The sequence below is a fragment of the Erythrolamprus reginae genome, chromosome 1 (assembly GCF_031021105.1).
Source record: "Erythrolamprus reginae isolate rEryReg1 chromosome 1, rEryReg1.hap1, whole genome shotgun sequence".
NCBI lineage: Eukaryota > Metazoa > Chordata > Lepidosauria > Squamata > Dipsadidae > Erythrolamprus > Erythrolamprus reginae.
The window spans coordinates 118,880,658-118,894,438 of record NC_091950.1 but is presented as its reverse complement, the minus strand read 5'-3'; the positions used below and the strand labels follow the sequence as shown (position 1 = coordinate 118,894,438).

Below are 13,781 nucleotides of genomic sequence, written 5' to 3'. Positions count from 1 at the left end.
TTTGTTTTGGCTTGGGATCTAAGCAGAGGTTAGGCCTGATTGCTTCTTTAATAGGAGACCACCAGGAAATGGCAGGAGTAGCAGGATGTTGAAAAATAATATGCCAAAAGACTATACCTGAAAAATTACTTCCATACTGGTAATATACATGAATGTGCCTATATTAAATTGAGATCATTTTAAATCTTCGATTTTAATTGTAGGAAAGGTGGATTTTGTATTTAAATTACTTTAAAAAAATATTTCCTACCAGAAAAACTTGTATTTCCTAAGCATGCTTGCACCAAACTGGTAGCTATATCTGTTAAAAACATACCTTTGTGAACTGATAATTTATCCCATTAATTCTGCATACTCTCCCTGCTACAAAAAATTAGATTCCTGTTTAATGATGAACAATAACATTTATTAGACTGAATTAAAGGTCAGGGAAACCTTACAAATATATTTTAGTTGCCTGCTAAATGCAATGAAAACAATATCTGGTACTCCCAATGTTGCTTAATTGTAATTCTTAGCATCCCAACTAGCCAGAACAGTATGAAGGTATTTGGAATTTTAGCAATATCTGTGACAGATTCTTATCTGACTACCCCTCTTAAGAAATCAACAAATTTATGACCACAATGCCATAATAACTCCCCAGACCTGTTTAAGAAAGCTATATTAATGGCTTTTGATTAAATGTAGTTCAAGTGCTAATTGTTTGCACATACTGCATATTGTGTAATTTTGTCAAGCATTTTCATTTCCTAGCTGGCAAAGAAATCCAGTGTAGTTTTCTATAATGAAAAGTGGGGCTAGATTATTTTTTAGCCTCGCAGTGGTTTCTCCTTTTGGCTATCTGAGGTAGTTATTGTTAACAAAGTTGAATATTATATAAAAGAGACAAAATGAGGTTTTGCATGTTTCAATAAGATTTTAAAAAACAATAAACAAGTTGAGCATAGAAATATAGGGCATAGAAAAATCAAAGGCCAGATCCATAACTGTATTAAACTTGCAATATAATTCATCTGCAGTATAAAGTAACTTTATGTTGTAATGCCATCTAATAGTGAAAAGGAAGGGGATTGTAAATAAGTACAATCCATTAAAATTCATCTTGTTCTGTATTCATCATAAACGACATTTATGAAGAAATTTCCCTTTAACAAAAATCCTCCAGATATCAAATAGCATAGGAAAATATTATTTTGTTTTCATAATTTTTATCTTACCTTTTAGCCACACATAGTATTTAATAATTAATACTAAAATAGGAAACCGTATATCACAATAAAAAACGGAAACAAAAATATAATACAGCAATAAAAATTTGAAGAAATCCATAAGGGGAAAAACCCATTATTTTAATTTAGTATATTAAGGACAACAGAGGGTTCAAGTCTTATTTTGGAAACTAGTTTCAAAGGTTGGAAGCATCCACGGAGAACTTTTTTTCTTATTCTTCCAACAACTCTGAAGATCAAAATAAAAATAATTCTGAATTATTTTAAATCCTAAGCTTCTTAAAGAGGAAAAATATTTTGTTCCAAAAAACCTGATCCAAAATAATAAACTGTAGGGTTTGTAAGTTAATGTCATTGGCTTCATGAATAACGTGCTAGTATAATTAGTCTCAATCTATAGCCTGAGTGCAGCAACCTGTATCATCTGATATATCAAAATATGATTCTGCCTATAATAATGGGATGGAACTAAAATATCAGATGTTAGAATGTTAAATAATACATGAAAGGTCATTGTGACCTGTCTTTAGTTTACAAACTTTTGTAAAGGAACATTAAAAAGTTCTGGAATTCTTTTTGAGAATAGCAATATGGGGAAGTTCAGTCAAGCTGAATTTTTTTCTGATGTTGAGTCTTTAATAAAGATTTTCCAATTTGAGATGTAAAAGGTTGAATATATTCTGTGGTGCCTTTCAGTTTTTGCAGGACTGTGATTAAGTTTGACATAGTTGGATGTTTTCTGTGTTGTCTAATTGTATTATGTAATTCATCTGTCTAACAAAATTAATACACAACAATTCAGATACTAATTCCACAAAATTTGCAACATGTGGAATATTTATGCAGTGGTTCTTAAGCAGAAAAGCTCTGTGAGGAGCATTCCCTGAAGGAAGATTGAGAGATTTAGCTCATTAAAATTGTAATATGTAAGTAGATACAATGATATCTACAATATGTTCTAAAGGTAAGAAATGATTTTGCTGTTAGAATAGGTTTTAGAGAAGAGAAATATTTAGTGGTTGTACCTGAGTAGAAGCTTAATATGCCTAGTATAATAATTTATTGCCATAAAACACAAATGAATAAATGTTTCATTCTAGCTTTTGTATAAAAGGTATAACTAAATAGGTATCACTTGAGACAGTTTACAAATAAGATAAGAAAATAAGAAAAAGAATGTGCTTACTGTATTTTTCAGAGTATAAGATGCACTTTTTTACACCCCCCCCCAAAAGAGTGTGAAAACTTGGGTGTGTCTTATACATCGAATGTAGCCCCACCCAGCTACTCCCAAAGAATAATTTACCTCCTTGCATCAATTTACCTCCTTGCAGCAAACCAGCAGCAGGCCCTGATTAACACAAGCCACTGATTATCTGCCTCCCAACACTCAAGTTAATTGATTGAAGTTGCCAGCAAGCCCACATGTTAAAATGAAAATGAAACTAAAGCTGCACAGAGGCAAATTGCTTACAGGGAGAGGCAAAGGCTGAAACTGGCTGTTTGTTTTTTTGCTGCAAGAAGATAATAACTACAAATGCCTATAGAATATTCAAATTATTAGACTTATTTATTACTGCTTTATTACTGTTCTAGACAACTTAACAAAATGAAGAAGCTTTTTAAAATAAATACTTGATCTGAAAAGGCCCAGCACTATTGTATCTTCTTTTAAATAGCAGAGAATACTACCAGAAAGCCACGTCAATTTTAAAGATCTGTAAAATTATAATCTGAAATGTCCTGTTTTAGTATTAGCATTATGGTAGCTGAGTTAAACCCTGACTTAGTCATGTTTGGAGTAGATCTATTTAAATAATTGGGAGGAGTTAGTATGATTGCATTTAAGAAAACTTTATGGAATTAATATACTGCCATAATGTACATTTCTCTAGTTCTTTGCTATTTCTATGGGTCAGGCACACATGCACAGAAATACACAGCAAATGGTGTGTATCATCTGTGCTGTTTGTTGTTTGGCAAATTGCTGGGAGAAAGAGGCCTTTTTTCCCTTGTTTCCTCTCAAAATTAAGGTGCATCTTATACTCCAAAAAATATAGTACAGTGATCCCCCGTTTATTGCGTCCCCAACCATTGCGAACAGGGTACTTCACGATTTTTCAACCCGGAAGTCAAAATACCATCTACGCATGCGTGCCCGTTTTTTCTATGGGCACGCATGCGTAGATGGCAACCGGGAGATCAGCTGCTGGGCGGCTTCCCTGGGTCTTCCCCCTCTTGCTGGCGTCAGCGAGGAGTTTCCCCACCGCCCACGCAAACTCCTCGCTGCCGCCCGCCCTTCGCCCGCCCACGCCGTTCATTCTCGCCGCTTTCGAGCTGAGTCCTGAAGCGAATTCGCTCCCGGACTCAGCTCGAAAGCGCCGAGAGCCAGCGTGGACAAGCCGTTCGTTGACGCTGGCTATCGGCGCTTTTGAGCTGAGTCCGGAAGCGAATTCGCTCCCGGACTCAGCTCGAAAGCGCCGAGAGCCAGCGTGGACAAGCCGTTCGTTGGCGCTGGCTATCGGCGCTTTTGAGCTGAGTCCGGAAGCGAATTCGCTCCCGGACTCAGCTCGAAAGCGCCGAGAGCCAGCGTGGACAAGCCGTTCATTGGCGCTGGCTATCGGCGCTTTTGAGCTGAGTCCGGAAGCGAATTCGCTCCCGGACTCAGCTCGAAAGCGCCGAGAGCCAGCGTGGACAAGCCGTTCGTTGGCGCTGGCTATCGGCGCTTTTGAGCTGAGTCCGGAAGCGAATTCGCTCCCGGACTCAGCTCGAAAGCGCCGAGAGCCAGCGCCCCCCGGACCCCCAACCCGGGTTTGGGGGGCTGCTAGGAAGCCCCCCATGCCGGCGGCAAACAGCCGCGCCGCCCCCAATCTTCGGCTCCTCGCTAGCGCTGTGGGAGTAAAAACACCATCTGCACATGCGCAGATGGTGTTTTTACTTCCGCAGCGCTACTTCGCGAAAACCCGCTCGTTGCGGGGGGTCCTGGAACGGAACCCTCGCAACGAGCGGGGGATCACTGTATTTGTTTATATAATTTGCATGGGTTGATTACGTGTCATCAAAATGGCATCAAATTTTAGTAATCAATTACATTTTCTCCATGACAAACTGTCTGTAACCTGGTCCTTGGATTGGTAATATTTGGAATGGAGTGATAATATTTAGAAAAGTGCTTTACTAAATAAATAGAAGAAACTAAACAAACTTAAATCACAACTATTCAGAGAGTAGACAATAAAATGAAACCAACCTAAACTCTAAAAATAAATTGTGACAGTGACAAGAGAGGTCTTGGCCAGACTTGAAAAGTGAAACGTTCTCCAGGAAAGAAAATATAAAAAGTGTGTGTGTGTGTAAGGAGTTCAACCTGAGACGCCAGGCAACTTTTATTTTGAGAAACAATATAGAATGCCTCTTAGTGTCCTTTCCAAAACGTTAATTGCCATATTTTTCAGAGTATAAGATGCACCTTTTAATCCTGCAAAAGAAAGTGAAAATTTGGGTGGCATCTTATACACTGAATGCAGCCACACCCAGCCACCCGCAACTTTTGACCTCTGCCTCCCAGCAATTTACCTCCTTGCAGCAAACAGTGCAGAGCCTGATTAACACAAGCAACTGATCAGCCTCCTGACCCACAGCTGATTGAGGTTGCAAGTAGGCCACGCGCTAAAACTGAATGTGAAATTAGATGCAAGGAAGCAAATTTCTGGGAGGTAGAGGCAGAATTTTATTTTTTTGTGCTAATCAGACTGCTAAAACTGGATGCCAGGATGTAAGTAATAACTATAAATGTCTATAGAATGTTCAAATTATTAGATTTATTTTTAAAGACTACTTTATTATTGTTCTAGACAACAAAATGAAGAAGCTTTTTAAAATAAATGCTTGATCTGAAGAGGCCCAGTGCCATTGTATCCTCTTTTAAATAGCAGAAAATAATGTATACTTCCAGAAAGCTACATACATTTTAACAGCATCTGTACAAATATAAGCTGAAATGTAACTGTCCTGTTTTAGTATTAAGATAAGGCAGCTGAGTTAAACTCCAAGTCATGTTTGCAGTAGATCTGTTTAAATAATTGGCAGGAATTAGTGTCACTACATTTAAGAAAACTTTCTGGCGTTAATGTACTGCCGTAATGTACATTCCTCTAATTTTTTGCTATTTTATGGGTTAAGCACACATGCACAAAAATACACAGCAAACAGTGTATATCTGTACTGTTTGTTGGGAGACAGAGGCACATTTTCCTGACTTATTTTCTTCTCACAAAACTAAGGTGTGTCTTATACTCCAAAAATATGGCTTATTTGCCTCATTAATGTTATATCATTGATTGAGCTAGAAGTTATGCTTATAAATGTTTGAAAATAATACTTTATAACAGGGGTCACTAGCCCTGGGCAACCATGGCACTAGTCCATAACCTTTTAGGAACCAAGCTGCACAAATAGCAGATAAGCAAGTGAAGCTTCATCTATGCATGCGCAGGATCTAGGCTGCACATGAAATCATTTTCCCACTCATCCCCAGACCACCAAAGACAATTTTCCTGCCAGAGAGGTTGTGGACAGCTTGTTTATTGGATGATATAATTTCTCTTAATATAGCACAGAAGCTGTTAAGATCCTTTGATCTTACAATTAGAAAACTCTAATATGTAGTTTCACTGTTCTGAATTATTTTTACAGAAGGTTATTATTCATATTTCAGATGTATGTCTTCCCTTTAATAAATGCACATTATTATTTTCAGTTCAATTGCATTTGGATATCCTCAAAATAAGCAAGTTACCATTAAAAATGCCTTTTTAAAGCAGCCTTTTTTTCATGGTGATTTTTCTTTTCGCCCTTCAATTTTCTGTCTTCTTGATGATCAGTGCTTTCTATTATAAGGTTCAGTCTTGAAATGGTCAGGGTCAGAATACCTGTCAAATAAGGTTCTAGGGCCATAATGGCGAATGTATGGTATGCGTGTCCCAGGTGGCACATGGAGCCATATCTGCAGGCACGTGAGCTGCTGCCATAGCTCAGCTCCAGCAAGCATGCGCATGCTGACCAGCTGATTATAGCCTGGCTCTGGCCACTCCTCCCCTCCCAGGAGACCCCATGTGGCTCATTTTGGATGCCAGGTAAGTACAGGCCTTGCACAGAGGCTCTGGGAAGGCAGGGGAGGTCATTTTCGCTCTTCCCAGGCTCCAAGGAAGCCTCTGAAACCTGGGGAGGGGGAAGAAAAACCTGCCTACCAGGCCCACCATAAGTCGGGAAACATGCCATTTCCATCCTCCAAGAGAGTGCAGGGGAGGCTGTTTTCTGCCTCCCCAGATTCCAGGAAAGCTTCTGGGGAGGGCGAAAAACAGGCCCACCGGAAGTTGGGAAATGGGCTATTTCTGGTATCCAGAGGCTTCAGGGAGGCCTGCTAGTTCCAAAATGGTGTGAGGGGGTAGTTGTACGCTCATGTGTGGGGAGCCCTGGGGGAGGGGTCATGTGTGCATGCGTAAGGAGTGGGCATTGAATTGTGTGTGGGCATATGCGCACACACATTTTTGGTACCTAAGGGGAAACAGGTTCGCCATTACTGTTCTAGGTGTTTGTATTACTGGTTGTAGCAGCACCAACAAAAAGTGCAAAAGAATTAATTCAGAGTTCACTAAATTCAAGATACTAGTATTTTAAAGCTATTTTTCAAGTTGATCCTACTAATAGAATGCACTGTATTCAAACAAAATACTTTCTCTTGATTAGTCAATAAACATGAATAGAATATTTCTGCATATTAAGTAGTAAACATCTGGACCAGCATGATGCAAATCTCATCAGAATTATTTGTGAATTATACTGTGTGTTGATTAGAGTTTTGCAGAGCTTCAAATTCAAAAGGTCAAAGATAATTTGAAAAGCATTGTTATCCCCTCAAAAGGCACCGATTTAAAGGAGCTGCAATTGATATGTTCCCTTCATATCTGCATAGCTCTAATTTATAGATTGTGATGTTCACAGTACAACCTAAAAAAAGGACCTCAGTCTTTCAAAAAAAAATTATTTAGCATGCTATGCAGAAATACTCTGTTTTTGAAAATTCTACTTCAAATTTTAATAATGTAATTGACAAATTGTAGGATCCTGTGGAGGAACCTTCTAAGTGTTGAGTCATGTTTAAATTTTGAGTATCATTTTCTTTAATAACATCTTTCTCTGGGCTATAGGATGATGAAAACAATAACACGTCTTCACAAAGCTATGGTGCTGTTAGAGTACTTTACAAGTAATTCTTGGGACTGGAACACAGACAATGTCAATATGCTTATGAGCCAGCTCAGTCCTGAAGACAAAAAGGCAAGTTACATTTGCATATAGTACATAAGGCATTTCAATTAAGGAACAAAATGGAAACATAAAAAATTAAGGAAACAATAAAGATGTAGCATGATCCTCTTCCATAGTGCCTTGCTTTGATCACCTGTAGTTTTTCTCAAAGAACAATAAAATGCCAAATGTATTCAGTATGCCCATTTTTATAATAACCGCAACTAAATACAGATAGATCTTTGTACAGGCTGCATTGGAAATCCAGATTAACCTAAATGAAGTTTACATGTTAGTATAATTTCCATAGAGTAGGGAAAAAATGGTTTTAAAATAAAAACTCATACATACTAAAGTGTTAACATTAAGGGAGCATGATAGAAACCTATTTAAAAATGATATTTGGGTGGTAAAGAAAACCTTTAGTGGTGGAATTTGCCATAATTAGATACCCAAATTGAATGCTAATATATTTTTGTAACTGTATTAAGAAAAGGGAGAAATAACTTTTTGTATTCTAGGGCCCAGACACAAGAATTCTATATAATTACATAGATCCAGTTACATAGATTAATAATTCCATTGAACTCTGAATAAACATTTATATATTTGTTTCCCTTTCAAATGCATGATATAGTCAGAAATCACAGACACCTTTTATTTTGATATTATTTTAAAGGGCTGGGTAGAAAAGACTGTTGGTATCAACATGCTTCTTCTGTAATTGTGATTGTGATTATTACAAGGGATCCAAGAGCCTGAATTTATTTGTGGAATCAATATTATGGATCATTAATTGAAGTTAATTCTTAGTTTGGGTGGATAGGTGATGTTTTATTTGTTTTTACTAAGAAACAGTGTTTTATCCATTGTATTCCTGATTTGAGTTTAAAACTTTATTTTGTTAGTAATAGCTACATTGTTTAATTTTTACACCAGGTATTTAATTTTGATGTTCGGCAGTTACATTGGGCAGAATATATGGAAAATTACTGCATGGGAACAAAGAAGTATGTACTGAATGAAGAAATGTCTGGTCTCCCTGCAGCTCGGAAACACTTAAATAAGTATGTGAACTTGACTTTTTTGTTCCATAAATTAATATGTACTTACTGTAACTATTCTGAATGTAAAACGTTGATGAGCCATGGGGGCACGAGGTTAGAATGCAGCATTGAAGACCAACTCTGCCCACAGCCAGGAGTTTGATCCATCCTTCCAGATTGTTGAGGGCAATATGCTCACTGTTAACTGCCTAGAGAGTCTACGGAGAGGGGCGGCATACAAATATAATTAATTAATTAATTAATAGCAGAATCTTCTGTTTTTAATTAGAAGCCATCTTGTGAAAATACAGTTAGAAGGAGAAAGTTATCAATGAACCTATAGTCTATAGAAGCCACTGACAAAGAAACATAGTCATAGAATTCATCTGGGAACACATCAAAGTGAGAAAAAATCAATACTGTATGCCTCCCTTTTGGAAAAGATAAAGTCCAAATGCAGAGCCTAGGTGGAGTGATTTCTAGTTGAAAATTAAAGTATTAATTAAGCACAAGTGCAGAAAACTATAGAAAAAAACAGACAAGTAATTTGTTTCTTCCACCTTCCCATGCATAGTATATTGAAATCCAGTTAAATGCACATAACTCTCTTCCCTTGTACACATAATAATAATAATTTTAGATGTCTAACAAAACCCAGAGACATTTTAGATTTGCTTGTGAAAAACTTAATTCAAACAGCATAAGAAGACTTTCACAGATTAGTGAAAGATTTAAAAAACTTGCATAAAGTTTGAATGTCTATACTAAGATAAACAGAAGTCATAGTCACATAAGTTATTTTTAAAATAAGATTCATTGTTGCTTTATTTACTGAATAACCTATTCGCTATTGCTATTGATGTAATTCTATGAATGTCAAAAATGTATGAAGGCAGGCCACAGTAACTCTATTAATATTTAAACACTTCTGTGATTATTAAAATCATCAATTGAAATTCTTACTGTAGTCATTTCAAAAATGCTAAACAGATGGTGTGATAAAATAATTTAGGTGAGATCCACCAAGACTCCCATATTTCTTGCCTATCTCTCTTGTCTGAAGATTATGTATTAGGGTTTTAATAACCTGTTTTCAAATGTAATTTATCTTGTAATTCTTAGTATATGTATATGTACCCTATAGGAAAAGAGCATACTAATTGCATAAAAATATTTATGTATGATGGGAGAATTCTATGATAGGAAAGGAAACTCTACTGCAGAACAGTATAGTTTACTGATGTGGAGATTTTATAGACTAGACCAGAGGTAGGCAAAGTTGGCTCTTCTATGACGTGTGGACTTCAACTCCCAGAATTCCTGAGCTAGTATGATTGCTTAGAAACTCTGGGAGTTGAAGTCCACAAGTCATAGAAGAGCCAACTTTGCCTACCCCTGGACTAGACTGTTGAAGTAACATGCTATTATAAAAATTCCTTTCTAATGAAATAGAAATTTTATAAAGAATATGTTTTGTTTCATCCTCAAGCTCTTAAATTCTTATTTGCCAATTTACTTAAGTTTCCCACATTTGTGGTTTTTTTCTTTCCTTGGTTTGATTTATCTCTAGGCTAAGGAACATACGTTATGGCTTCAATACAGTACTTGTAATCCTCATCTGGCGAATTTTCATTGCAAGATCGCAAATGGCAAGAAACATCTGGTATTTTGTTGTTAGCCTATGTTACAAGTTCCTCTCTTACTTCAGAGCATCCAGCACTATGAGATACTAGAGATGACAATTCCAGCATTAGGACATCTATGCATTTGGTGGTCTAATGGCTCAAAGCCGTATAATATACCTACTCATCTTGTCTTTTGTAAAAAACATGAAATATTAGATCTGGATTGTGAAATACAATTCATGTGATGCTTAATTGTGTATTTCTGTGAAGATTATATGGCTAATCTGGATCAATCTCTCATTAGGCAAATATGTAGGTAAAATATCCAAGCAGATTTAATACATCTGTATGAGGAAAATGTTAGGCCGTTGACCAGTGTAACTGCAATTCTGGAATGCATTCAATTAAAATCTGCCTTAACATAGTAAACTTAATTTTTATTGCAAATAAACGCATTTAGATAAGGGTAAATAAATTATTCTCTTAGGTGGCAATTTATTTGAGAATCACAACGGATTTTTCTGATTAATCTTATGAAAAATATTCCTTGTAAATTATTTAAATGGGGCATTCTGTTAATCTTTCTTTCTTAGCTCTTTTCCAGAGACTCTTTAACTACAAAAATTACTAAAAGAAATCTAAAACACAAAATTTGGGGTGGGGGGGAGTGCTGTTACAGGTACACATAAGGATTAATCCACAGGAAACAGTTAACTGTCACTACTGAGAATTATACTCAAGCATTAGAATGCTTGAACACAGATTCCTTCAGCCATTTCTTAAGACCAGCCCCTAACTAAAAAGGCAGAATACATTTAAGAAGGAAACTGCCATTGGTACGCAGTATTTTATCTCGTGCTTTATGAATTGTGGCTATAAAAGAGGGTGCAAAGAGAAAATGATGAAATAAGTGATTTTGTCCCTTAAAATATAGCAAGAAAAACTTTCACTGCAGATAAGGAACTTGAGATACAAATAGGAAAAAAGTCTGTTCCCTTGTTACCCATATAATTTAAAGTGAATTACCAAATGCTTTCTTCAGCATTTAGGAGTCAGTATATTTATGCTAAATAAGTTCAGTAGTTTCAGTAGAAATAGTTGAAACAAAAAATGTAGAACATGGAAACTGTTGAATAATTCCTACTTGGGCTAATATCTTTTTCTGTATGTTTAAATTGATTTAGCAGTGAGCATCCATTTGCAACTATCCCCATAAAATGTAGATTTGAATTATGCTTCATTTAAAACATGTTTTTTATATTTCATGATGTGTTCTACATTTTATGCTAAAATGCATTTATTTGCTATAATCCACATTTCCAGGTGTAGTATAGGATAATCTGATCAACTTCTATTATATCTATTTTTATTACTATACTTAAGTAAATTGTGAATGAATCATACAAGTGTTATGCACAAGACATATGTGTCCTACATTTACTATTCCACATTCAAACCTTATGCCACTGTTAAAATCTTCCATATAATTGTGCTTCTACTTTTAAAAAGAATGTTTCCTTGTTAAAATTTAACTATTTTTCTCACAGTTAAATATGTTTTTTTTTAAAAAAACAAAACAAAACTTAAATGTGCATATAATATTTACAGGGATACAACATGTTGCATGGTCAGGGACCACACTTTTAAAGAGTGTGCGAGACTACTGTTGCAATGGTGGAATACAATAAATTGTGAAAACTTTGTGATGTAATATTTTACCATTTATTTGCAAATCCTTACTATATCTGTCTGTCACTGTTGCTTCCTAAATAATTCCTCACTGACCATAAATCAGTTTGGCACATTGCAATAGGTCTGGAACTTACATGCAAGAGGATGGGTGTGTACACAGGTGTAATAAATATCAGTAAGGCAACTGAATGTTACTTAGATATTTTTTTCCTGTGTATCTTGTTTTATGGAATAAACTATAGGTTTCCTTAAAACAAATGCAGGTGAGAAATAACACAATTTTCCATAACATATTTTTTTAGACAAATCTTTCAGACTTCAATACATCTAGGTGATTCATTCTATTTTCATATCTAAACATTCTCATGGTATTCTTGTTAATATAGCAGTTGTTTCAAACCTAAAGGAAAAATATGTGAATTTGAATGCCAGAAAAGTTTCAAAAATTCCCCAAAAATGGTCATATCTGAAGTGTGAGAAAAAGATATTATGACACAAAGCCCTTGAATATGCCAGAACTTAGAATTTGAATTATTGAAACAACATTGCTCTACGGTGTGAGTTCCCTACTATAAGAATATATTTCAGAAACAGCATTTTAAATAATTATTTAATAAAAATGTTTGGGTGCCTTTGTCTGTAAACCAAAAATAAACCAATTCCTGAACACTGCATTTCTTGAATTTATCAGGTAGCTTAAGCTAAATGTGAAATCTTAATTGAAAGTATCATGTACTATGAAATAGTTACAACTTAATATATTACTGCTTTGCTCTAAATGTTTGTGGTATACAGTACTTGTAAACTTTTGAAGATGAAAAGAAAAGTAGCATATAATTACTAATTTGTGTCCCTTGAAAGGAAGAACATTGATCATTGAATGCAGGAAGTGCCTGAAATTTCATTAAAACATTGTTTTACCCTGCTTTTTAAAAAGTACATTCACATAAATTGAAGACTTACCTATAAACAAATTTTTAGCCCATGTTTAGCTATGATTATTACCACTTAACACACTTTTAAAAATAAACCTGTGCATTAGTTAAGGCCAATTTTGAATGGCTTCTGTCACAATATAACTTCTGTTCTACCTTAAACTGCAGCTTCCTGATAGAAACATAGAAACATAGAAACATAGAAGTCTGACGGCAGAAAAAGACCTCATGGTCCATCTAGTCTGCCCTTATACTATTTTCTGTATTTTATCTTAGGATGGATATATGTTTATCCCAGGCATGTTTAAATTCAGTTACTGTGGATTTATCTACCACATCTGCTGGAAGTTTGTTCCAAGGATCTACTACTCTTTCAGTAAAATAATATTTTCTCATGTTGCTTTTGATCTTTCCCCCAACTAACTTCAGATTGTGTCCCCTTGTTCTTGTGTTCACTTTCCTATTAAAAACACTTCCCTCCTGGACCTTATTTAACCCTTTAATATATTTAAATGTTTCGATCATGTCCCCCCTTTTCCTTCTGTCTTCCAGACTATACAGATTGAGTTCATTAAGTCTTTCCTGATACGTTTTATGCTTAAGACCTTCCACCATTCTTGTAGCCCGTCTTTGGACCCGTTCAATTTTGTCAATATCTTTTTGTAGGTGAGGTCTCCAGAACTGAACACAGTATTCCAAATGTGGTCTCACCATCATTCTATATAGTGGGATCATAATCTCCCTCTTCCTGCTTGTTATACCTCTAGCTATGCAGCCAAGCATCCTACTTGCTTTCCCTACCGCCTGACTGCACTGTTCACCCATTTTGAGACTGTCAGAAATCACTACCCCTAAATCCTTTTCTTTTGAAGTATTTGCCAACACTGAACTGCCAATACAATATTCAGATTGAGGATTCCTTTTCCCCAAGTGCATTATTTT

General features: G+C 35.8%; 1 protein-coding gene across 4 annotated transcripts in view; it reads left to right on the top strand.

The window, feature by feature from the left end:
* Positions 1–12,576, top strand: part of FAR1 (fatty acyl-CoA reductase 1) — a 56,450-nt gene extending 43,874 nt beyond the window's left edge. For all 4 annotated transcript variants that reach the window (XM_070762744.1, XM_070762750.1, XM_070762740.1 and 1 more), the window contains exons 10-12: positions 7,442–7,571; positions 8,481–8,608; positions 10,158–12,576. In XM_070762744.1, the coding sequence (XP_070618845.1) occupies positions 7,442–7,571; positions 8,481–8,608; positions 10,158–10,320 (421 nt within the window). In that variant the 3' untranslated portion in view covers positions 10,321–12,576. The remainder of the gene's footprint in view (positions 1–7,441; positions 7,572–8,480; positions 8,609–10,157) is intronic.
* Positions 12,577–13,781: the final 1,205 nt, after the last annotated feature.